This window comes from Salvelinus sp. IW2-2015, linkage group LG13, assembly GCF_002910315.2.
Source record: "Salvelinus sp. IW2-2015 linkage group LG13, ASM291031v2, whole genome shotgun sequence".
NCBI lineage: Eukaryota > Metazoa > Chordata > Actinopteri > Salmoniformes > Salmonidae > Salvelinus > Salvelinus sp. IW2-2015.
The window spans coordinates 26,890,694-26,917,407 of record NC_036853.1 but is presented as its reverse complement, the minus strand read 5'-3'; the positions used below and the strand labels follow the sequence as shown (position 1 = coordinate 26,917,407).

The 26,714-nt window shown below is 44.8% G+C and overlaps 1 protein-coding gene across 6 annotated transcripts in view; it reads right to left on the bottom strand.

The window, feature by feature from the left end:
* szt2 (SZT2 subunit of KICSTOR complex) overlaps positions 1–26,714 on the bottom strand; it is a 114,128-nt gene that overhangs the window by 52,293 nt on the left and 35,121 nt on the right. For all 6 annotated transcript variants that reach the window (XM_023999423.3, XM_024147406.2, XM_024147409.2 and 3 more), the window contains 18 exons: positions 25,523–25,781; positions 24,944–25,118; positions 24,728–24,826; positions 24,515–24,587; positions 24,002–24,322; positions 23,193–23,331; positions 22,732–22,848; positions 22,163–22,232; positions 17,677–17,862; positions 17,170–17,463; positions 16,519–16,951; positions 3,866–3,940; positions 3,482–3,620; positions 2,486–2,618; positions 1,987–2,107; positions 885–1,037; positions 466–568; positions 160–277 (listed from right to left, as the gene is read on the bottom strand). In XM_023999423.3, coding sequence (XP_023855191.1) covers positions 160–277; positions 466–568; positions 885–1,037; positions 1,987–2,107; positions 2,486–2,618; positions 3,482–3,620; positions 3,866–3,940; positions 16,519–16,951; positions 17,170–17,463; positions 17,677–17,862; positions 22,163–22,232; positions 22,732–22,848; positions 23,193–23,331; positions 24,002–24,322; positions 24,515–24,587; positions 24,728–24,826; positions 24,944–25,118; positions 25,523–25,781 — 3,008 coding nt within the window. The remainder of the gene's footprint in view (positions 1–159; positions 278–465; positions 569–884; positions 1,038–1,986; positions 2,108–2,485; positions 2,619–3,481; positions 3,621–3,865; positions 3,941–16,518; positions 16,952–17,169; positions 17,464–17,676; positions 17,863–22,162; positions 22,233–22,731; positions 22,849–23,192; positions 23,332–24,001; positions 24,323–24,514; positions 24,588–24,727; positions 24,827–24,943; positions 25,119–25,522; positions 25,782–26,714) is intronic.

Sequence of the window (26,714 nt, the reverse complement as noted above, 5' to 3'; positions counted from 1 at the left end):
TCCTCAGAGTAGAGCCCTAATGGTTCTTCAAGACCAAAGATGCTTGCTGTTTATATGAGAAAGTGTGCTACTGTACCGTGAGGTCCTCAGAGTAGAACCCTAATGGTTCTTCAGGACCAAAGATGCTTGCTGTTCATATGAGAAAGTGTGCTAATGTACCGTGAGGTCCTCAGAGTAGAGCGGCTCCTGGCTCCGGGCGAGGCCGACGCAGCGAGACATGGGGTGCAGGTTGCCATCCAGGTCAGAGTATTTCCCTGTTTGGGACGTCTCAGAAAGTCTGGGAAGAACACAGATCATGGGAATATTCATAAGCAAGAATTGGCCTGCTCAATTCAATTCCTTCAATGAAAGTATTTGGGTGCAGGGTTGGATGCAGGAGAGAGGAGAGCCTATGAAGAGGTGGGACTGTTGTACAATGAGAGGGGAGGCAGCGGAGTTAGAACGAGGGGGGCACCAGGTGCTAACCTGAGGTAGAAGACTGATTTAGTGGAGCGCTCCTGATAGACAAACATGCTCTTCCTGTTGACCACACACATGGCGTTGAGCACTGACCGCAGAGCCTGGATAGCTGGGATATGGAGATGGGAAGAGAGTCATTCAACACAAATAAAGATACTGGGAAAATGATCTCAATTATACTCACACTGATTGTACTGAATCCATCATATTAAAATGTATTTTAAGTAAAGGAAGACCTATTCATGATCATTTCCACATATTTTCATATGTATATTCATATTGGCATATTCAAAAGTACATTTCAGGATCAAGGGGTTATTGTTAATGGTCATGAAGATATGAAGTCCTGCTCTGTGGGTGGTCTTTATTTTTCTGCATGCCCAAACACATTCTTGTTCTGTATTTTGCGAGTGTCACGGACTCACCCCTGGACACCCCCATGTTAGGCCCCATCTTGAGGCGAGGGTGGATGTGGATGACGGTGCTCCACACCACCTCACAGGCAAAGTGACCCGGGATGAACTGCATTGTGGCCGCTAGGTAGTCCCGTGGCTGGTAGCTCTCCTCTGCATTGTAATCTGTTGTGTGTACGTGTGTGTGTTTGTGTGAGAGTGAGTGAGTGAGTGAGTGAGTGAGTGAGTGAGTGAGTGAGTGAGTGAGTGAGTGAGTGAGTGAGTGAGTGAGTGAGGGAGGGAGAGAGAGAGCGAGAGAAAGAAACAAGAAAGAAAGAGACACGAGAAGATTAAAAAAGGAAAATAAAATAATTTACAAATAAATGTACCAACAGTTGCTGAGAGGAAAGTGGGGGGGCATTTCAGCATGACGCCAGCCGAGAAAAGACACACAATTTGCTCTGGGAGCCACTTCCCTTCCACACTAACATTATGTTACTGCACTGCAGTCGCAAACAACAAGCCTTCTCTCTGATGCCAATCCCCTCTACAGGATCCAATTCATTTACACACACCGGAGCGGAAGAAAATCTGCGATATTAGAAAATAACAGTTGGTAATTCTGGCTTAACGGCTGCCATAAAATAGAAAATGAATCTAATGAGCGTTTCACACTGCTCCCGTCTCCGAGCATACTTCACTGGCCTGTCACTAATGCTCCTACCTGTAACCTTGAATACATTAGAGAGAGTGGGTGTGTTTGTGTGTTTCCTTCTCCGTGGACCTGTATTGGATTGAGCTCTACTATCACTATGACAGTTGGGAGCTTGTGGGGCCAAGAAAGTGCAATCCATTACTAACTTGTGCACCGTACAACAACAAACCTGGTGCCACCAAAGGCGTGCATATGATGCACATGAAGTTTATACTTGCAAAAATGTCTTAAAATAGCCTTAGGTACTAGAATAGGGATGTTCCACACAAACTACGACTGTACATCCTTTTACCTTGGCTGTAGTCGATACCCCAAAACAGTTGTTGGATATTTATGTAAAGCAGGTTTAGAAAGTCATAAAAGCATGCATCATGGCTGTTTGTATTAGTGTGTGGTTGTGAGCGTCGCTGACTGACTGACCATCGGAGTTGGCCAGTCTCTGTCTGTACAGGGACTCATTCTTCCAGATGTCCTCTTCGCTCTCTGCCACCAGGAGCGAGTTACACACATGGCTGTCGTGGAGGTCCTGGAGTAGTAGACGCTGTGGAGAGACAGAAGAGACAGAAGAGACAGAAGAGAGGCGAGAGAGGAGAGTTAGTGCCTGTTCCAATATCCACACTAGCACACTACTTAGAATGCAAGCGTAATACGCTGCTTAGTTATAAGAGGTATGCTACTGTGGACATTTGAATGTAGCGTTAGAGGTTGAACAGCACCAACCAGACCGACAGAGGGAGGGAGGGAGGGAGGGTTAAAGGCTAGGACTGCACTTTAATGTTGCTACTTGCTATACAAGCAATAAAGTGGCAGATGTGTCTTGAAGGGCGAGAGCGTAACCTACCTTTTACAAACTATTTCTTAATGGAAAAGTGTTAATTAAGGTCAGAGGATCACAGTCATATAAAGGGGTGTAACCTACCTGATTGACTATACGGCAGATCTCCCCAATCTTCCTCACCACCATCTGATGCAGCCGTAAGTACTCTGGAACCTCCTCTTCTTCCTCCTCCTCCTTCTCCTCTACTCTGCCCTCCTTAGCTTCATTGAAGCTCCTGTACACAATATGCCATGATGGATTTGTATCTTACAGGTCTGTCTTGCTAAATATATTTTATCTCAGTAGCTAGCTTTCCATCCAATTTGCGACAGATTTCCATGCAAATATTATCCGCATAAAAAAATGTGCAAGATGCGTGAAGAGGTTGCGCACATAAAAAGAAAATTGCGCTAAAGTTCTAATGTAGCGAATAAAAAAAAGATAAGTTCACTGTGTTTCCATGGCATTTTCCACTCTCTCGATGATTTTGTCACAGAAATGGTTGTGATAAATGGCAAACTTGCCCAATCTGGTTTTCGCGCATCCTCTCTAGACAACAGTTTGTTCATAAAGTGGACAGGTTAGGTTATATGATGAGATGGATAAGAGCAAGATCATTCTTATATGTTAATTGACTGCTTTTTCAAGTCAGAGTAGGAGGAAAACACAACATAGCAGCAGAGGGTGACTGCAAATCTACTTTGACAGACATGGTTATTCTATCAACAACTGCGCAAGAAATCGCTTGAGCTGCAATTTGTTGCATAATTCATTAAACCGACATAAAAAGATCCCACCATATCGAACGAACACATTATCTGTTGACATTTCTGAAATTTAAACGACACTTCCTGTCAGTCAAAGCTGTTGTGATTTTGTTTTTAATACACCGTATGACTTTACTCGCATGGAAACGTGGTTAGTAAGAATAATATTGTATTTATGAAATGTATTTCCAAAGGGGTTCTCAGGAGCTAAATAATGGAAACATTATGGAACAAATATGTCATGTCAGATGGCATTCTGAAAAGTTCAAATAGATGAAGATGAGAACCAGTTATGAGCTGGATAAGTGTACTGCCTAAGCCCCTCCCTCACCTAGACTGAGAGTACACCTCCACTCTGTCCTGGTGGATCTTAACGATGAGCCAGAAGTCAGGCATCAGAGGGGCCTGGGACTCCTGCTCATCCACAGTGGGGCTCTCACACTCAGAGTCACTGCTGCCACCGTCATAACCTGAAAATATACGGGTAGATGTGTTTTTTTTTTATGTCCCAGAGATCAGTAATCATTAGAATTGGTATCATAATCATTATTATCATCATGGGCATTACCAGCAGCATTATCATCGTCATCATCATTATCATCATTGTGATGAAGATCATAATCCTTATCATCGTCATCATCATTATGATTGTCATTGTGATAATCAACACTATAATCATCATCTTTGTCATCATCACCCAGCATGTCACTCTTACCCAGCATGTCAGAGTCCAGGCTGCCTTGACTGGAGACCACACTCTGGACTCGACTGGGCCTCAGCTTCCCGCTGCCTGAGGAAAGAAGGAGATGAGTTCTATAGTCTCACGCCACAACACATTCACCTGAGTCAGCACAGCCCAAGGGCATGTTCGCTAGGGCACATGTAAAATGAAAACAAAAAAATGTATTATTGAATGTACAGACAGTACCCAACTGTTTCACGGAGCATTCTTCAGGTTTGTGCCTACTGAACACAACCCAGGCCCAATCTAAACAACCCTCCCTAGCACTGACCACTCTCAAGAGCTCCACTATCCTAGACTCTCCGAGACATGACTGAGACCCCCAGGGCTTTCTCCTCCTCCCTTCTCCCCTATCCTGGCAGGGCCTATGAGTCTCCCCAAATCAGTGTTGGAACAAGTACCCCAGAGAGAAGAGAGTACGGGGAGGGGGGGGTCATCACATGTATTATTCTGTCTGTCTGTCAGCTCTGAGCTGAGCTGTGTGCTGCTCCCTGTTGATTTGGTGAGGAGAGGGAGAAAACAGCCTGGAGGTAGACACTCAGTAAAGCTGCAAGCTAAGCCAAGAGACTTGTGATGTTAGTGCTGCTGATGATTCACTCACTCACACAGCACTCGCTCACTTCTCAATGGTGTATCATTGGTTTGTCAGTATCTGCTACACACAGCTAGCCTTGCAAGAGACACTCCACACAGAGGGTAGACGACAACACATCCGCCACACTGGCACCTAAGTCCCCTCCTGTACTTCCTGTTCACCCACAACTGAGTGGCCGCGCACGACTAACACCATCATTCATTTTGCAGACGACACGACGGTGGTAGGTCTGATCACCGACGATGATGAGACAGCCTATAGGTAGGAGGTCAGAGACCTGGTAGTGTGGTGTGAGGACAACAAGCTCTCCTCAACGTCAGCAAGACAAAGGAGCTGATCGTGGACTTCAGGAAACCCCATTCACTTCCTAGAGCTGTGCCTGGCCAAACTAAGCAATTTGGGGAGAAGGGCCTTGGTCTGGGAAGTGAGCAAGAACTCGATGGTCACTCTGACAGAGCTCTAGAGTTGCTATGTGGAGATGGGAAACCCTTCCAGAAGGAAAACCATCCCTGCAGCACTCCACCAATCAGGCCTTTATGGTAGAGTGGCCGGACGGAAGCCAGTAAAAGGCACATGAAAGCCCACCTGGAGTTTGCCAAAAGGCACCTAAAGACTCTCAGACCATGAGAAACAAGATTCTTTGGTCTAATGAAACCAAGACTGAACTCTTTGGCTTTAATGCCAAGCGTCACGTCTGGAGGAAACCTGGCACCATCCCTACGGTGAAGATTGGTGGTGACAGCATCATGCTGTGGGGATGTTTTTAAGGGACTGGGAGACTAGTCAGGATCGAGGGAAAGATGAACGGAGCAAAGTACAGAGAGATCCTTGATGAAAAGCTGCTCCAGAGCGCTCAGGACCTCAGACTGGGGTGAAGGTTCACCTTCCAACAGGACAAGGACCCTAAGCACAAGGCCAAAAATACGCAGTTGTGGCCCAGCCAGAGCCCAGACTTGAACCCGATCTAACATCTCTGGAGAGACCTAAAAATAGCTGTGCAGCAACGCTCCCCATCCAACCTGATATCCAACCTGACAGCGCTTCAGAGGATCTGCAGAGAAGAATGGGAGAAACTCCCAAAATACAGGTGTGTCAAGCTTGTAGCGTCATACCCAAGAAGACTCTAGGCTGTAATCGCTGTTAAAGGCGTTTCAACAAAGTATTGAGTAAAGGGTCTGAATACTTATGTAAATGTGATTTGTAAGTCGCTCTGGATAAGAGCGTCTGCTAAATGACTTAAATGTAAATGTAAATATTTCATAAAAATAATTAGATTGATGAGTGGGAAAAAACGAAACAATTTTTGAAAAAGTCTGTAACCTAATAAAATGTGGAAACGGTCAAGGGGTCTGAATAAGGCACTAAAGTATGTCGAAAAGATAATGAACCTATATATATTTTTTATAATATAATCTTTAAGAACTAACAAATCACCAAAATAAAAGCTAAACAGAATAGAAAATTACAACAATGAAATTAGCATCATTCATTTTGTTATTGTGTTTGAGCAAAACACAGCATTATACATGGCAAGCATTAAACAACAAAAATGTCTCTCAGCTCCATGGAGAAATCTGTAGAATTGCAGGAAATTGGCTTACAAATGCTACAATTTCTCGACAGCACCAAGATGGGGGATCTCTAAAATGGAGCCGCGCCGACCGTGCTCATTTCTCCGCCCACCAAATAAGCCCCTTTTTAATCCAGGAAAAAAACATGTACTCAGTGATGTGTTTGCCCCAAATAAAACATCTGTGTACAGGACATGAAGTATATTTCTTTGCCAATTCTTTTGCAGTTTCACTTTAGTGCTTTATTGCAAAGAGGATGCATGTTTTGGAATATTTATATTATGTATAGGCTTCCTTCTTTTCACTCTGTCATTTAGGTTAGTGTTGTGGAGGACTACAATGTTGTTGATCCATCCTCAGTTTTCTCCTATCACAGCCATTAAACTCTAACTGTTTGACAGTCATCATTAGCCTTATGGTGAAATCCCTGAGCGGTTTCTTTCCTTTCCGGCAACTGAGTTGGGAAGGATGCCTGCATCTTTGTAGTAGCTGGGTGTAGTGATACACCATCCAAAGTGTAATTAACAACTTCACCATGCTCAAAGGAATATTCAATATCTGCTTTTTTATTTTGACTCATCTACCAATAGGTGCCCTTCTTTGTGAGGCATTGGAAAACCTCCTTGGTCGTTGTGGTTGAATCTGTGTTTGAAATAAACCACTCGACAGAGGGACCTTACAGATGTGTGTACGGTATGTGTAGGTATGCACTAGACGACCAGTTCTTATAGCCTTTAGCCGTGCCCTTCTCCTACTCATCCTCTGGTGATGTAGAGGTTAACCCAGGCCCTGTAGCCACCAGTACTACACCTAATCCCCAGGCGCTCTCATTTGTTGACTTCTATAACCGTAAAAGCCTTAGTTTCATGCATGTTAACATCAGAAGCCTCCTCCCCAAGTTTGTTTTTTTCACTGCTGTAGCACACTCCGCCAACCCTGATGTCCTTAAGCATCTCCAATCCAAAATTAAATCTAGAAACGGCTTCCTATTTCGCAACAAAGCCTCCTTCACTCATGCTGCCAAGCAAACCCTCGTAAAACTGACTATCCTACCGATCCTTGACTTCGGCAATGTCATTTACAAAATAGCTTCCAACACTCTATTCAGCAAATTGGATGCAGTCTATCACAGTGCCATCTGTTTTGTCTCCAAAGCCCCATATACTACCCACCACTGCGACCTAGTTGGGAAGTAGTTGGGAAGAGATTTTCGATGTACCCATTCCATGGCACATGGTTTATGAATTGATACGAAAAACAACGCCGGATTCAAAACTTCAAATTTTTCAATTTAAATTACTATACAAAATTCTTGCAACTAATAGAATGTTATATATATGGGGGATACAATCTTCCCAGCTCTGCAGATTCTGCTGTGAGGAGGCAGAGTCATTAGATCATTTATTTTGGTATTGTCCATATGTAGCTCGTTTTTGGTCACAGGTCCAGGAATGGCTGAAGAATTGCAACATTTGCCTAGAACTAACGCTACAGATAGCAATAGTGGGGGATTTGAAAAGCCATAGTCAATCAATCAATAATATAATTATTATTTTAACAAAACATTTTTTTTTTCATTTACAATCTGTAGAAGCTATGAGAATAGGAAGGTTCAAATCTTTTGTGAGGCATCACAGCACAGTTGAAAAATATATGGCAAATAAAAATCCGAAATGGATGATGTTGGAAGATAGATGGGAAGGGTTGAATGGAGCTGAAGGGTGGGACTAATAACAAGATAAACAATGTAAAGCATACGGGATCTGTAAAATGTATATAGGTTCGGAACTTTTGTGAAATAGCACAGTTACAAATAGAAATCAAACTGGATGGACATCAGAAATAGAGGAAGGACTAAGAACAAACAAGAGAGAACTATTGTAAAGTAGATTGTGTCTGTAAAATGTGTATAAGATGTATAAATTGAAGGTAAAAGCAGAAGTGTTTATTAGTTTACTCCAATTGGGGGATTGGTGGTAGGGTTTGCGGGGAATAATAATAAAGGTATATTCTTTTTTAAAAAGTATGTATGTCTATATAGGTATGTGTATGTATATGTATATATGTGTAATGTTATGCAACGTGTATGGATATATATACACTGCTAAAAAAAATAAAGGGAACACTTAAACACACAATGTAACTCAAGTCAATCACACTTCTGTGAAATCAAACTGCCACTTAGGAAGCAACACTGATTGACAATAAATTTCACATGCTGTTGTGCCAATGGAATAGACAAAAGGTGGAAATTATAGGCAATTAGCAAGACACCCCCAATAAAGGAGTGGTTCTGCAGGTGGTGACCACAGACCACTTTCAGTTCCTATGCTGCCTGCTGATGTTTTGGTCACTTTTGAATGCTGGCGGTGCTTTCACTCTAGTGGTAGCATGAGACGGAGTCTACAACCCACAAGTGGCTCAGGTAGTGCAGCTCATCCAGGATGGCACATCAATGCGAGCTGTGGCAAGAAGGTTTGCTGTGTCTGTCAGCGTAGTGTCCAGAGCATGGAGGCGCTACCAGGAGACCAGGCCAGTACATCAGAAGACGTGGAGGAGGCCGTAGGAGGCACACCCAGCAGCAGGACCGCTACCTCCGCTTTGTGCAAGGAGGAGCCCTGCCAGAGCCCTGCAAAAAGATATCCAGCAGGCCTCAAATGTGCATGTGTCTGCTCAAACAGGTCAGAAACAGACTCCATGAGGGTGGTATGAGCCCGACGTCACAGGTGGGGGTTGTGCTTACAGCCAACACCGTGCAGGACGTTTGGCATTTGCCAGAGAACACCAAGATTGGCAAATTCGCCACTGGCGCCCTGTGCTCTTCACAGATGAAGCAGGTTCACACGCACATGTGACAGACGTGACAGAGTCTGGAGACACGTGGAGAGACGTTCTGCTGCCTGCATATCCTCAGCATGACCGGGTTTTGGCGGTGGGTCAGTCATGGTGTGGGGTGGCATTTCTTTGGGGGGCCGCACAGCCTCCATGTGGTGCCGAGAGGTAGCCTGACTGCCATTAGGTACCGAGATGAGGATCCTCAGACCCCTTGTGAGACCATATCTGGTGCGGTTGGCCTGGGTTCCTCCTAATGCAAGACAATGCTAGACCTCATGTGGCTGGAGTGTGTCAGCAGTTCCTGCAAGAGGAAGGCATTGATGCTATGGACCGGGCCCGCCTGTTCCCAGACCTGAATCCAATTGAGCACATCTGGGACATCATGTCTCGCTCCATCCACAACACCACAGACTGTCCAGGAGTTGCGGATGCTTTAGTCCAGGTTGGGAGGAGATCCCTCAGGAGACCATCCGCACTCATCAGGAGCATGCCAGGCGTTGTAGGGATGTCATACAGGCACGTGGAGGCCACACACACATCTGAGCTCATGGTTTGACTTGTTTTTCTAAGGACATTACATAAAAGTTGGATCAGCCTGTAGTGTGGTTTTCCACTTTCATTTGAGTGTGACTCCAAATCCAGACCTCCATGGGTTGATAAATTTGATTTCCATTGATAATATTTGTGTGATTTTGTTGTCAGCACATTCAACTATGTAAAGAAAAAAGTATTTAATAAGAATATTTCATTCATTCAGATCTAGGATGTGTTATTTTAGTGTTCCCTTTATTTTTTTGAGCAGTGTATTTACCCCAAAAATACGAGGGATTGGAAATGATGCAGACAATTACATTGGAAGCAACATTCTTTCCGCAATATTAAGCTGATCCACCCCTTAAAAAAAATATAAAAATAATAATAATAATCTGGAAATTGCTTCCTATTTCGCAACAAAGCCTCCTTCACTCATGCTGCCAAGCAAACCCTCGTAAAACTGACTATCCTACCGATCCTTGACTTCGGCAATGTCATTTACAAAATAGCTTCCAACACTCTATTCATCAAATTGGATGCAGTCTATCACAGTGCCATCTGTTTTGTCTCCAAAGCCCCATATACTACCCACCACTGCGACCTGTATGCTCTCGTTGGCAAGTCCTCGCTACATATTCGTCGCCAAACCAACTGGCTCCAGGTCATCTATAAGTCTTTGCTAGGTAAAGCCCCGCCTTATCTCAGCTCACTGGTCACCATAGCAACACCCACCCGTAGCACACGCTCCAGCAGGCATATTTCACTGGTCATCCCCAAAGCCAACACCTGCTTTGGCCGCCTTTCCTTCCAGTTCTCTGCTGCCAATAACTGGAACGAATTGCAAAAATCACTGAGGCTGGAGACTTAGATCTCCCTCTATAACTTTAAGCATCAGCCGTCAGAGCAGCTTACCAATCACTGCACCTGTACACAGCCCATCTGTAAATAACCCACCCAACTACCTCATCCCCATATTGCTTTTTTGCACCCCAGTATCTCTACTTGCACATCATCATCTGCACATCTATCACTCCAGTGTTGATGCTAAATTGTAATTATTTCGCCACTATGGCCAATTTATTGTTTTACCACTCTAATCTTACTACATTTTCACACACTGTATATAGATTTTTTTATTCTGTTATTGTCTGTACGTTTGTTTATGCCATGTGTAACTGCGTAGTTGTTTGTGTCGCACTGCTTTGCTTTATCTTGGCCAGGTCGCAGTTGTCAATGATAACTTGTTCTCAACTGGCCTACCTGGTTAAATAAAGGTGAAATATATTTTTTTAAATGTGTAGGTAGTCATTCAAAAATCTGGTTAAACACAAGGTGAGTCAATCCAACTTATTACATGACTTGTTAAGCACATTTTTCCTCTTGAACTTATTTAGGCTTGTCATAACAAAGGGGTTGAATACTTTTTGGCGAAAGACAGTGTAAGTTTATTGTGTATTGCTATTTTAACTGTATTGATGTAGGGTGGTACTATTGACATGTGGCCGAGAATATTTTGGACATTAAGGCCTTTGTTTTGTCTATGAACCCCCCCCTCCCCACTCCCCCCTTCCATACCCTCTGCACTCCTCCACTGGGAGGTAATACAGATTATTGCAAATCCTCTAATGTTGATGACTGGGTTCTTTCTTGTAAATTGCTTCTACGAAGTTGCCGTTAAATTGCTCTGCCATTATTATTATTATATGAGTTATTATTGGTTGGGTTACCCCTGTGCTGTGATGTGTGTTTTATATGGTGTTTCTTATCTTTTCTCTCCACTGGCTATCTGGCAAACAGGCTACACTCTAGGCAGTCTTTTCTGCTGATGTGTGCGTCTGGTAGTAGTACTCTCTCTATCCTACCATTTTTCTTTCGGCAGGATTAATACCTGCCTTGTGCCCGAACAAAATCTTTATCTTCACCCCTCTCTAACAATACCGATACAGAATTGGCGCCCAAACAGGGACTTGAAGAGAAGCACCCATGACACCACCCACACAAAGTTGTATCATTTTGTTGGCACCCCATACTGTGCCAGTGTGGACACACCTAATGGTAATCATGACCGGGAAAGGAGTCGATGGTGTAATGGAGTTGGAAAGCACTGGCCCTTATCCTCAGGCTTCTGGCTCACCTATAACTTCTCCACCATTACCCTCCTCTCAACCTCTTCCTGTTACCCTGCCCAGACAGACTGGGAGAGGTATCTCTGTGCTCACTGGACAAATGGAACAACAATGGACACACACCAATCATAGTTTGACAATGCAGGAAAATGCCATTCGCAAACTAAGTGAAAGTGTGGAGGCTCATCAGAAAGATGTGCAGTGGATGGCTCACCTCCCCCGTCAAATGGAGGAAAACCAACAACAAACTATTCAGATACAGAAATATTTACAAGATTCTCTGAAACAGGATATTCAAGGAAAAATGCAAAGTTTCAAAACACTAATAGAAACTAACCATCATCTAGTCATTACCTATCTTGAGGAGGAACAAAAACAGAAAGCAGAGGAGTCAGCCTCTGTTGTGAAGGGAGTGTGTTCTTATCTGAAAGACATTATGGCGGACAATTCTCTCACAGGGGAACTACGATTTTTGATTGAACAGACTCAAAAAGGATACATTTAATGAGATGGAAAAAGCACAGAAGGTCACAGATCTTCAACTGGAAGAGCTACACCAGGAGGTAATGCAGTGTTTTTCCCTTCTGGACAAATCCTCTGCACTTCCCTCAGGCTCTGCCATTAAGAGAATAGGAACAGGTAGCACTACAAAAACCCCTCTTAAGAAACTGTTAAACAGAACTCCGGTTTCCCCAAGACCCCTTGCCACTATCATGCCTCCTCTAGAGAGCTCCCTCCCTATCAAACTACTTTTCCCCACTTTTGGCAGCACAGATCCACTGTTTTTCTTATCTAAGTGTAATGATTTCCTTTCTATCCGGCCCCTTACTGACTTGGAGGTTCTTGACACCCTCCTCAGTGTTCTCCATGGTACAGCAAGAGCCTGGTGGGATATAGCCCGTGAACATGTGTCATCCTGGGAGGAGTTTCCAAAAATTATTCCTCTCAGCCTTCCTCTCAGAGGACTATGAGGATGAACTGGCAGAACGGGTTCGTAACAGAGTCCAGGGTGAAGCAGAGCCAATACGGGACTTTGCCTTCTATCGAGTTCTATGTAAGAGATGGAAGACTGACATTACTGAGCAAGAGATGGTCAAACTCATTCTTAAGAACATGGTTCCCCGTTTTGCCAGTCAACTTTCGGGAACATGTGCAGAATGTGGATGATCTGGTGCGTCTTGGGACTCAGTTTGAGAAGGACTGGAAGCACCACCTCCAAACTCCAAACTCTGTTCCCTCATCCCGGTATCCCCATAACTCTCCTGGGGCTTAACCGTCTCAGCTATTTGTGCCCAAGATCCAAGACAAAAGTTCAGTGATGTCCTGGAGGTTGACCCCTCTATGGCCAGCGTCAGGATTCAGGAAAAGGTCAGAAAATGACAGAAGACCGACAGTCTAGACAGGAGTGGTGGCTTGCATACAATCTGGCCGGCCTTAATGCCCACCGTGAATCCTTTAGACAGCACAACTGGCTGTCTTATTCCTATTCCGCAACAACTATTGGTTCCTCTGACTGTTAGGAACTGGTGAAGGAAGGCCATAATCGACACAGGAGCAACTTACACCCTGATGCTAGAAGCCCTGTGTGAAACATAGCATTACCTCATGAGGAGCTTTGAACCTGGGAGGAAGGACCATTGTACTTGGCCAATGGAGAACCTACCACTCCCTTGGGCTGGATTGATATGACAATAAAGCTGCATGATGAGACTATTAACATTCCTGTGGCTATTCTTTCAGATCCGAGCCTTGCATTTGCTCTAGTCCTTGGCCTGGACGTCCTGTCCTTCAGTGGACTGACCATCTCGATGTCCAAACCATCCTATCGGCTGCGCTCTGACCATTCCCAGCCTCATCCATTTCAACCTGGAAATGCACTGATTTCAGGCTGGAGCCTGCTACCTTATTCAGAGTCCTGGCTAGGTCAAGTTGAAGACAATGACAAAAACAGAGAAAATACAAAGAAGAGACAAATACAAAAACAAGTTCCACCAGTACAGCCGTACCCCCCCTACTATTCGAGACCAAAAGCAAACCTGACGCTGATTTCTACATCAAACAAGCAGTGGAACAGGCATGTCTGTCAGGACGAGAGGTGGCAGCTCTCCCAGATGTTGGAGATGAACAGTGAGCTCTGTACTCTTACAACCGTCTTTAAACACAAAATCTATACCCGGCATGAAGTCCCCATTAAGCAGCGTCCCTACAGGCTGTCCCCTGCCAAACTGCCAATTCTCAATGAACAGCTCAAAAGCATGGTGGAGAATGGAATTGTGGAACCTTCTTTTTCCGGATGGGTTTCTCCGGTTGTCCTGATTCCAAAGACAGATGGTGGATATCGATTCTGTGTAGACTACAGGAAGCCGAATGCCATAACAGAAAGCAAAGCCTACCCTCTACCAAACATTCTCTGGTAGGAGCATCTATTTTCAGTAATCTGGATCTGAACAGCATATATTGGCAGGTGGCAATGGATCCCGCCAGTCAGGACATGACTGCCTTTGTCACCTTTGCTGGTTTGTACTCCTTCAAAGTCATGCATTTTGATTCGAAGAATGCTCCAGCAACCTTCCAAAGGTTGATGGAGACTGTCCTGGGAGATCTGAGGGGAAGAAATTGTCTTGTGTATCTGGATGACATCATACTCTACTCCTACTCTGTCGTGGATCATCTGCAAGACATACAGTCCATCTTTGACAGACTAAAGGCTGCAGGTTAGACCTTGAAGAAGTGTCATTTCTGTTTGCCAGAACTCAAGTTCCTTGGTCATTGGGTTAATGCTGAAGGTATCCATGCAGATCCAGCCAAAGTTGCATCAGTGCAGGAATTCCTAATTCCCACATCCCTCAAGGCTGTTCAGTGCTTCCTGGGTATGGCTGGATAGTACCACAAATTTGTGACTGACTTTTCAAATGGTCGCCGAACAACTCAACCACCTTAAGAAGAATGGGGTGAAATTCCAATGGACCCCTGCATGCCAAAGCACATTTGAAGCACTTAAAAACAGTCTCATCACTCCTCCAGTGCTTGGACATCCTAATCTGAATGCTGATTTCATAGTGTACATGGATGCAAGTCAAACAGGATTTGGAGCAGTCTTGGCTCAACAAACAGGTCCTGGAACAGAAGAAGTTCTTGCCTATGGAAGTCTCACCCTTAATTCAGCCGAGAGGAATTATTCAACGACTGAAAGGGAGTGCCTTGCGGTGGTCTGGGATTTGGAGAAATGGAGCTACTACTTGGAGGCGAAGGTCTTCACCATTGTCACAGACCACTCTGCTCTGCAGTGGGTTCTAGCATCAGGCAAGACCAACAGCTGTCTTATTCGCTGGTCTAGCAGACTTCAGAGGTTTGACTTCATCATTGAGTATCGCAAAGGAAAATAGAATGTTGTACCAGATGCCCTTTCTCAGATTATAGAGACTGCCAATGTTTGTTCTCCATTGTGCAGCACTTACACTACCGCTGTCACCACTTCGCCGAAGTCGGTTTCTCTCCTTGTTTGGGCGGCGTTCGGCAGTCGACGTCGCCGGTCTTCTAGCCATCGCCGATCCACCTTTCATTTTCCATTTGTTTTGTCTTGTCTTCCTGCACACCTGGTTTACATCTCCTACTAGTTAACATGTGTATTTAACCCTCTGTTCCCTCCATGTCTGTGTGGGGTATTGTTTATTGTCAAAGTTGGCACGCTTCCGGCTGGTTTGTGCCGGGTTTTGTTTTACCAGTGCTGTGGCAGCCGGTACTTTGTTCTTGGGTTTTGTACTTTAGCTGCCTCACTTGTTCTGTGGGTATTTGTTTTGTGACGCGGTTGCGTTCTGTATTATGATTGCCTAAGTAAAGTGCATTGTCCATTCATCTCTGCTCTCGTGCGCCTGACTTCCATGCACTAACTACACCCACCGTTGTCAACCGCTAAGTGTCTGGATGATTCCTTCCCTCTGGATGATCAGTATGTGTGGAGAGCACAGCAGAATGACGCCGCCATAATGGCGATTCACAAGAGCCTGTCTGAAGAAGACTTGAAGAGTCGCTTCAATGAGAAGTTCAGCATAATTCAGGATAAAGTGTATCAAAACTCCAAGAGGAGATGGAACACACAACACCCATTACCGCATCTTTATCCCCTCTACATTGAGTGACCAGATGATCCAAGCTTATCATGCCAACCCCATGAGTGGCCATCTTGGAGTTTTTAAGACTTACCGAAGATTACAGGAGGTGGCTTACTGGCCAGGCATGTGGGTTGATACCAAGAAGTTTGTACAACTGTGTGAAGTCTGGCAGAAATACAAACCAGACATTGGCAGACATGCTGAGAAACTGCAGCAGACCGTGGTGAACCATCCCAATGAAATGCTGGGAATTGACCTCATGGGATATTTTCCTCCCAGCCGGGGGACCCGGAATGAATTTTTACTGGTGGTAGTGGACTACTACACACACTGGGTGGAGTTGTTTCCACTCCGCAGAGCCACTGCATCTGCCATTGCTCTAATTATGCGAAGGGAGTTCTTTACCAGATTCGGGACTCCAGACCAAATTCTCTCTGACCCGAGGTCTGCAGTTCATATCAGGAATCTACAAAGAGCTCTGTACCTACTGGGGTGTAGTTGCCAAGCTGACCACGGCCTACCATCCTCAGACCAATCTGACCGAGAGGGTAAACCGAAACCTGAAGGGGATGATTGCTTCATTTGTGGGGGATCAGCACACAATGTGGGATCAGCATCTTCCTGTGTTTCGCTTATTGTGAATTGCTATTTGAACTGTATTGATGTGGGGTGGTACTATTGACATGTGGCCGAGAAGACTTTGGACATTTTAAGGCCTTTGTTTTGTCTATGAACACCCCCCCTGTTGCACTTTGTAAAAAAAAAAAAAAGATCCCTACTGAACACCACCCAACAATGCAGCTGGAACTAAAGGTACTTGATATAGTCTGGGTCTAGAGAAAGGGACACTCACTGTGGGTGGTGGACTGCACCGACTCGGCCAGGCTGACTGTGGAAGGGGTCTTGGGGGGCGAGGTGTATTCTGAGGAACGGTCGGTGCTAGTGCTGGGCTGGAGCTGAGGGGTGCTGGTCTGGCCGCCGTCCCCTGTAGCGGTAGAGGTAGAGGTGGAGGTGGAGCCCACGGAGCTCAGCCGAGGTCTTATCTCCTCTCCTCCTCTGCCCACAGAGCTCAGTCGGGGTCGACTGGTGGAGGCACCAACAGAACTCAACCGGGGGCTGTCACCCGCGACAGTGGAGGTAGCACCAACTGAACTCAAGCGGGGTCTAGGGCCCTCCTCTGAGTCAGCTCGGGATGGTTTGATTGGGGTGTCGCTGCGCTCCTGGGCTGGGTAACTCGCAGATTCACTAACAGCCCCGACAGTAGACTTCTTCTCTTCTCCCTGAACCTTAAGGTACATAAAATAATTTATTCAGTTTAAATTCATACACATTCCTCCATTTATTAATCCATTAATTTATTCATACATTCATAAATATTTCATTTATTCATAAAAAATAAATTGAAATATAAGAGACCTTAATCCGGCTGGAAGGACCATGAAAGAGGATGCTTGGAAATAAACTAGTTGGTCAGGTTGAAACTCCCCCCAAAAGTTTGACAAACCTCACTGTCTGGCTCCACCCTCGCCACCTCTGCTTCGTGGTCAGGTCTTCTTCCTGGTGTGCCATGAATGGACGGAGCCCTGGCGCTGTCGTCCACATCAGGACAGTGATTGGTTGGCTGTGAGTTCCGTCCAATCATGGAGTTCCATCCCTCCTCCCCAGGGTTGACAGTGCTCTCAGACAGCCTCTTAGCAGCCTGGATCCTCTGGGGGTGGAGTCTACTCAGAGACATGTAGTAGAAGTTGTCTTGCTCTCCATTCAGAAGATAACCTGAGAATGACATCCTACGGAACTCCTGTGGATGGGAAGATTCAAGGGTGAGGGTCAGTATAAATTTTCCTAATTGAAAAGCAAATCGTCAGAGTAGCACTTGGGTATGCAACATGTAAGGTTCCTGACAATGTGAAAAACGAATTGACCCCACTAGAAAAAAGGGCCAAAACTCATCTTTGCTATGAAAGAAAAACAGTTCTCCCTGTTACCGCTTCTGGTCACCCTCCCACCATACCTCTTTGAACTTCTCCAGGGACTGCTCTGGGCCAAAGACAAACTGCAGAGGAACGACCTCACAGTGGCACCGTGGTCGACCGCCTGAGCGAAACACGTGATCCGCCACCTTCTGTAGCATGGACGAGCGGATAACCCGGGAGAGACGCAGCGCTGACACAATCTCGTCCTCCAAGAGCCAACGGATCTACAGCGAGAGGAGAGGGAGAGGTGAGTGAATGGGCCTGAAATCTGTAGCTCAGTGACAGGGTGAATTCCTGCTATTTAGTGGTCGACTAGCTCAAAGTCAAATCAATATCAATATGAAGTTCCAAGATCGAGATCAAAATCAAAAGTAATTCAACACGTGAGCTCTCACATTTTTCAACATGTTTTTTACAAAAGGATAGATACATTTTGATTTTTCGGCAGGTAAATATGCAGGATGCTACCCTCCACAGCATGGCCTTCGCTCCAGATCAAAACTTCAAACCTACAACCTAATTTTGACAAATTAAAGCTATACAGAGGGTGCTCTAGCAAACAAACAGCGGAGACCAGAGGACACCATTCCAACCTGGAACTGAGTGAGTAGTGTTTGGTATGATGCTATTTTGAAAGCCAAGAAGTTAAAAAAAATAAAAAATAAAGCACATTACAAGGATATATTTTACATTATGGGGACTGAATGCTGAGTTAAGGCTCCCAAGCTTGCAAGGACAGACCAGATACAAATTCAATTAGCACTACGGTGTGAAGTAAAAGGTGTCGAGGCCTTTTGGCCCAACAAGTGGCAGGAGTCTTTGAAGCATCCTCTGAAGACCCCTCCTGCTGTTCAAAGACCATTCACTGGCATTTTCTACAAGAAATCTGCCTCCAGAAATAAATAAAAGCGTGTGACACCTACTCCCGTTGCCTGCTGCACTGCAACTTGGATTCCACCTGGAAATCTGTTCACCGTCTGCCCTGGCTTGTCTCCCCGTCTGGTACAAGTACCGCCACCACACTCAACCCTCTCTCCCGAGCTTTCGCTCGCCTCCAGCACACACGCACTGGGGCGAGTGACTCTGAACTTACAATGGCTAGCCCCAAGTCGTTATATATTTAAAAAAATGATTGTGCATTTTGCTATTTGCCTCATGACTCCTGCATACTTTGTTGACTACAAACTTTCTTTACCCAAGCATGGGACAGACTGTTTGTTCCCACACTCGGGACTCTGACTCTCTATAGGTTACACAGACTTTTGGCCTCCCATCCTATTCTAACCACCTCTCGCCGGCTTTATTTTCATGTTACCTGATGAAATTGCTGTACAATATGATCTTGTTGCCATCTGATGCACATTCAGATTATATACATCAGCACTGCAGAGCTCTCCCTGTCCTATGCTGTGCCTTGACTGTATTACTGTTGATGATATCTGAAAATGTGCCTGATCACCCTGGCCCATCTACTGTTGCTAGCCCCAATTCTGACTTGTGCTCTGATATCTGCTTCACTGATTTCTGCTCTCGTAAAATCCTGGCTTTTCTGCACGTTAAGATTAGAAGCTTCTTACCTAAAATGGATCAATTGTAAGTGTGGGTTCACAGCTCCAATCCAGATGCGTTGGTCATTACTGAGACGTGGTTAAGGAAGAGTGTTTTGAATACTGATGTTAACCTTTCTGGTTATAAGCTTTTTCGGCAAGACAGATCTTCCAAAGTTGGGGGAGTGGCAATCTTTACCAAGAATCACCTTCAGTGGTCGGTTCTCTCCGCCAAGTCTGTCCCCAAACAATTTCATTTGCTGGTTTTAAACATGAAACTTTCAAATAGCTCTTTGTTGACTGTTGTTGGGTGCTATCGTCCTCCATCAGCACCGCCCTGTACTCTACCTGCCCTAAGCTCTCTCCTGGCCCCTTACGCTAAGTCTGAATTTGTCCTAATAGGTGACCTAAACTGGGACATGCTTAAACCACTTGACCAAGTCCAAACGCAATGAGACTCCCTAAATCTTTCTCAGATTATTACCAATCCCACAAGGTATGACTCCAAACACCCAGAAAAGGCTACTCTCCTTGATGTTATCCTCACAAATAATCCTGATAGGTATCAGTCTGGTGTTTTCTGTAATGACCTTAGTGATCACTGTTGTACAGCTGCTTAGTGAAATGACCTGTCCTGACTTGTCATAGACGCTTGCTAAAAAACTTTAATGAGCAAGCCTTCCTTCATGAACTGGCCTCTGTAAAATGGTAAAGAATCAGCTTGATCACCTGTCAAAGACGCTTGGACCTTATTTTTTGATATTTCAGTGGTATTGTTAACAAACACTCCCCCATAAAGAAAATGAGAATTAAAAACAGGTTCAGCCCTTGGTTCGACCGTGATCTTGCAGAGTTAGTCCACCTCAAGAACTGTATTTGGTGAAAGGCTTGGCACACGCATACTCAGGCTGAACGGCTATCGTTCAGGCAAATGAGAAATAAGTGCACTCACGCTATCCGGAAGGCCAAAGGTAGTTCTCTCTCTGAGGGCCTAACCCCAAGATGTTCTGGGAAACGGTTGAAGACCTGGAGAATAAACCCTCCTCCTCACAGCTGCCCATGTCCGTTAATGTTGATGATGTGGTTGTTACTGACAAGAAGCACATGGCTGAGCTCTTTAAATCACCACGTCAGGATTCCTATTTGACTCAGCCATGCCTGCTTGCCCATCCAACATGTCCTCATCTCCCACCCCTTCTAATGAGACTATCCCCGATACTTCTGCCTCTTTTTCCCCTGCCCTGCTACAAAGTTTCTCCCTGCAGGCAGTCACTGAGTCCGAGGTGCTAAAGGAGCTCCTTAAACTTGACCCCCAAAAAAACATCTGGGTCAGATGGTTTAGACCCTTTCTTCTTTAAGGTTGCTGCCCCTATCATCACCAAGCATGTCTCTCCTTTCTGGGGAGGTTCTCATTGCTTGGAAGGCAGCCACAGTTCGTCCTTTATTTAAAGGGGGAAATCAAGCTGATCCTAACTGTTATAGGCCTATTTCTATTTTGCCCTGTTTATCAAAAGTGTTGGAAAAACTTGTCAATAATCAACTGACTGGCTTTCTTGATGTCTATAGTATTCTCTGGCATGCAATCTGGTTTCCGCTCAGGTTATGGATGTGTCACTGCAACCTAAAAGGTCCTCAATGATGTCACCATTGCCCTTGATTCGAAGCAATATTGTACTGCTATTTTTATTGACTTGGCCAAAACTTTTGATATGGTAGACCATTCCATTCTCGTGGGCCAGCTAACGAGTATTGGTGTCTCTGAGGGGTCTTTGGCCTGGTTTGCTAACTACCTTTCTCAAAGAGTGCAGTGTATAAAGTCAGAACATCTGCTATCTCAGCCACTGCCTGTCACCATGGGAATAACACAAGGCTTGATCCTAGGCCCCACACTCTTCTCAATTTACATCAACAACATAGCTCAGGCAGTAGGAAGCTCTCTCATCCATTTATATGCAGATGATACAGTCTTATACTCAGCTGGCCCCTCCCTGGATTTTGTGTTAAACGCTCTACAACAAAGCTTTCTTAGTGTCTAACAAGATTTCTCGGCCCTTAACCTTGTTCTGAACACCTCCAAAGCAAAGGTAATGTAGTCTGGTAAAAAGAATGCCCCTCTTCCCACAGGTGTTATTACTACCTCTGATGGTTTAGAGCTTGAGGTAGTCACCTCATACAAGTACTTGTGAGTATGGCTAGACGGTGCACTGTCCTTCTCTCAGCACATATCAAAGCTGCAGGCTAAAGTTACATCTAGACTTGGTTTCCTCTTTCACCCCAGCTGCCAAATGTACCCTGATTCAGATGACCATCCTACCCATGCTAGATTACGGAGACATAATTTATAGATCGGCAGGTAAGGGTGCACTCGAGGGGCTAGATGTTCTTCACCATATACAACCCTCTTAGGCCTCACTCCACCCTGTCTGAGATATCTACTACAGCCCTCAGCCCTCATCCTCCAGTCACATTCTGTTAAAGGTTCCCAAAGCACACACATATCAGGGTTGCTCCTCTTTTCAGTTCGCTGTAGATAGCGACTGGAACGAGCTGCAACAACCACTCAAACTGGACAGTTCTATTGCAATCTCTTCATTCAAAGAATCAATCGTGAACACTCTTACTGACAATTGTGGATGCATTGTTGCCTCTACCTTCTTGCCCTTTGTGCTGTTGTCTGTGCCCGATAATGTTTGTACCATGTTTTGTGCTGCTACCATGTTGTGTTGCTACCATGTTATGTTGTCATGTGTTGTTGCTTTGCTATGTTGTTGTCTTAAGTCTCTCTTTATGTAGTGTTGTTTGTTGTGATGTACGTTTGTCCTATATTTATTTTTTATTTTTAATCCCAGGCCTCCGTCCCCGCAGGAGGCCTTTTGCCTTTTGGTAGGCCGTCTTTGTAAATAAGAATTTGTTCTTAACTGACTTGCCTAGTTAAATAAAGGTTAAATAAAAATAAAATAAAAAAGACTGAACTTACCTCATCCATGGTGGCTAACACTGCTAGTTTGTGGGGAATTGGGAGTTTGGCCAAGGGGTCTCCTCCAACCCTGTTGAAATAAAGAAGTAATGTAACAAAGGCAATAGTAAAGGGCTTACATGTGTTACATATATATACTGTATGTTACAGGAGAAGGTCAATTTGGGAAATATATACTTTCCACGTAACAAATTTGAAACAGGAAAGGAGCCAGCATATAATAGAAGTTAAATCAGTTGACAGACAGCGAGCTGGTATGGGTCGTATCAGGACAATTTATCTGCGAAACAAATAACGGCACTACGAAGAATGGATGGATAAGAGGTTATGCTGCCAAAGAGAATCTCTGTTTAGCCTCCGTGAAATGATCATGCAGGCAGCCAAGGACTGCTCAACATGCTTTCTTAGCCCAATGTATCCCTACCCTTCAGACCACTCACCCGTCAACCACTACTCCTCTAGCCTGGTACCAGATTTGTGTGTGCTGTAGAGCCAAATGACAACAGCTATACAGCACAAACAGATATAGAACCAGGCTACTATTTTCACCATTCTTCCTAATGACTCACCCGTCGACCCCTACTCCTCTCAGGCTGTCCAAGTTGCCCATCAGCTCCTCATCAGAGCGGTAGGAGGAGGGCTGGCCTGGAGAACGGTTCAGAGACACACTGCTCTCTGACGTGTACCTGGAGAGAGTGCAGCCCGTTAGTTAACGTGATCATCTTTTAGTGAAAGATCCTACTGTATGTGGAAATGACGAAAGTATACAGCACAGGGTTATGCTCTTACACATTGTAAGAGTCATTATTGTCATTATCATTCCAATGACAACGTATCTGGTAAGAGTGCCTATCCTAATGACTAATATCCTAGTTTAAGCTCCAAGTTCTTTCAATGTTTTTACAAACCTGGTTTAACAAAGGGCACCTTACCATACGAACACTAATGAATCCAAGAACAAACAGATGCATTTTTTTTTGTTATTTAATTTTGTTCCACATATTTCTCAAGTAGGATCTAAAAATCTCACCTGTTGTGCCTCAAGTCAGACTGCATACCCTCGATCTCTAGGGGTAAGGTGAGGACAAAGATGTCCAGTGTGACAGACAGATCATTCAGATCAAGAGCCTGCAGGGCCTCTGCATTCTCCAGACATGTGATCACCTCACCTGTAACAAAACAGTACACGTCAACACAAACAGCAGGGCATTTAATAGCATTATGAAAATTCACAGCAGAACTGGGGTCAAATAGTATTTGTTGTGTTTCAAATACTTTGACTGTCGGAGTGAGCCTGCTTGGAGTGCCAGATGGGAAAGTTTAGCACTTTTGGAACTAGTCCACTGGTTCCATTGTGCCGGACAAACTCAATAAAGTGAAGCTATCAAATAACATTTTATTGGTCACAAACACATATTTAGCAGATGTTATTGCGGGTGTAGCGAAATGCTTTTGTTCCTAGCGCCAACAGTGCAGTAGTATCTAACAATTCACAACAACACACAAATCTAAAAGTAAAATAATGAAATTAAGAAACTTATAAATATTAGGATGAGCTATGTCAGAATGGCATTGACTAAAATACTGTAGAATACAGTAAACACACATATGAAATGAGTAAAGCAGTATGTAAACATGATTAAAGTGACCAGTGATTCCATGTCTATGTACATAGGGCAGCAGCCTCTAAGGTGCAAGGTTGAGTAACCGGGTGGTAGCCGGTTAGTGATGGCTATTTAACAGTCTGATGGCCTTGAGATAAACACCAGGTCTGAGTCACATACTGTCTATTGGCTTGTGTCTCTTCTGTGACGGTTGTCAGGTACAGTGTGTACTCACCCAGGCAGGTGGGTAGCGTGGTTATGGGCATGGATCCGTGGCAGCTCTTTATGTTAACAGAGCAGGTGAGGTGGACGAACAGCGGAGGCATCTCAGGCTGAGGCCCCTCTGGCTCCAACAGGCTGTCTCCCTCTAGGATGCTGAAGGAGTCCTCATCCTGGTTCACGGTGTTGGAGTCAGACAGGGACTCATCCTCCCCCTCTCCCCCTGCTTCCCCCTCTCCGTCTGCCCCTAGGGATCTCCGGCCCCCAGCCCTCTCCTGGTACTCCACCTCCAGGTCTGTGTCGCTCTCCATCATGATGCAACAGCCCGACATGTTCTCTGAGGTGCACATTAGGATGACATAGTACACAGCATTATGACATAGTACACAGGATTTATGACGTATCCTTAACTACATGTTCTCTGTGGTGCACAGGATGAGTATAGAGTATCTGATGTACTGTTATCTAGAAGATCTTAGGCGGGGGTTACACCAAGCAATCAAAGCAACTAAAATACAAGGATCCCCACCGTCCTCTGTAGCAGGCTCAGCCTCTGAGACAACCTCTTCACTAAGTCGTCTCTCCTCTTCCCTATCAGAGTCCTTAGGAGGAGAACAAAAAAAAAAATCAGAAGAAGAACGCTATATAGGTTAAAACTGAACCAATGTTCCGGCCCCCAGTGCCTTCTTCAGTGTCCTGGGGGTGGATACCAACCGAGAACAATGGATAGGAAATAACATACACATATCTCTTTCTTAGATGATGGTGGGCAGTAGTAGAAGTAGTGGGGATTGGAAGGCACGGTCTTGAAGAACTGAGCACCAATGTCCATGAATTTGTCCTGTTGAATACAGGCATTAGCTAGCTTTAAAACTGTTCTTTAACAAGAGCATCAAATTGTAACATAATCCATCTCATTTCTTTCCATTCTACCATTATCTATCCTTCAGTTGTTTACCTGTATGATTTTGTGCAGGTCAGGGTAGACCTCACACTTCTGCTGAAGGCGGAGGAGGGACAGAGGGAACTCTGGTATCCTGATGGTCCCGGGGGGTTCGTCCAGGCCGAGGGGGGAGTTAGGGGCCGAGGCCTTCCCCCTGTTCTCTGCCTCACTCACGTCCTCCATCTCAATACTTGCAGACACAAGGTCGTCATGTTTACTCATAGAGCACCATTCAGCACCGTCAATCAATAGTCTGAACCAAACAAGTACCAAAACAAACCAAACAAATGTACTGTATGTATCCACTCTTTGCAAATTAAGTTCTGAACCAAGGTCAGATAACATTCTGAGGATCATTCTGTAGCCGACCTGGGTCAAATATGTATATAAAATATGTAATATACTTCAGGTGCCCTTGATTTAGTTTGTCAGGGACGTGGGATAGTCGCTAAAGTGCAAACTCCAGATTGCTAGATTTGATTTATTTGATCATTAAAAGTAGAAGGCTGCTCCAGCCAGAGACAACAGACCAGTCAAACACACCCTGAATGGGTAACACAAAATGGGTAACTGCTCTCTAGGTCTCAGTAGTACCTGGATGAGGAGGCCATAGGTCCTCTCTTGACCGGCCCGTCTTCCTCAGCCTCTCCGATGGTGAAGGTGGCGGGGGTGATGCTGTGACCCCTGACCCCTCCGTCTCCATGGCGCTCTCGGAACACCCGGATGTGTCCACAGAGCGTCTGGAGGAAGGAAGTGATGTCTATCTCCTGGAGAGACTCCTCACAGTAGTCCATGGCTGTCAGCAAGTCCTGGGAACTGATGCTGTGGGACTGCTGCAGGCTGCGGTACACACCTAGGGGGAGAGAACACGATCATGCACACGCACGCATTTCAGATCCATGCCTGCTCTGTCTTAATTCATCTTTCCACGATTCCTCAAGTCTTTATCTCCTCGCCTCCTTCTCAACTGCAGAAAGGTTAAAGGAGAACGTAAAAGTGGACCTTCTCCAATGTAATCTGAAAATGAGGGGAGGGGAGAGGATGCAAGGAATATCTAAGCTACATCGTCAAAAACCTTACACTATACTCTCAAATACAAATCTGGCCAACTATTCCATGTTAAGTTCAGTCAAGGTCAGCACATAAATCCACATAAAAAAACAGTGCCTTCAGAAAGCACTCACACCCCATGAGCATTTTCCAAATTGTGTTGTGTTACAGCCTGAATTTAAAATTGATTACATTGATATTTTGTGTCACTGGCCTACAATACCTGATAATGTCAAAGTGGAATTATGGTTTTAGAAATGTTTACAAACAATGCTGAAATGTCTTGAGTCAATAAGTATAAAACCCCTTTGTTATGGCAAGCCTAAATAAGTTCAGGAGTAAAAAGTAGCTTAACAAGTCACATAAAAATGTACATGATTGTTTAATGACTACCTCATCTCTGTACACCATAGTCGAGCAGTGAATTTCCCTCAGTCGAGCAGTGAATTTCAAAAACAGTTTCAACCACAATGCCTCAAAGAAGCAGACATTGAATATCCCTTTGAGCATGGTGAAGTTATTAATTACACTTTGGGTGGTGTATTAATACACCCAGTCACTAAAAAGATACAGGCGTCCTTCCTAACTCAGCTGCCGGAGAGAAAGAAAACCGCTCAGGGATTTCACCATGAGGCCAATGGGGACTTAAAACAGTTAGAGTTTAATTGCTGTGATAGGATGGATCAACATTGTAGTTACTCCACAAAACTAACCTAAATGACAAAGTGAAAAGAAG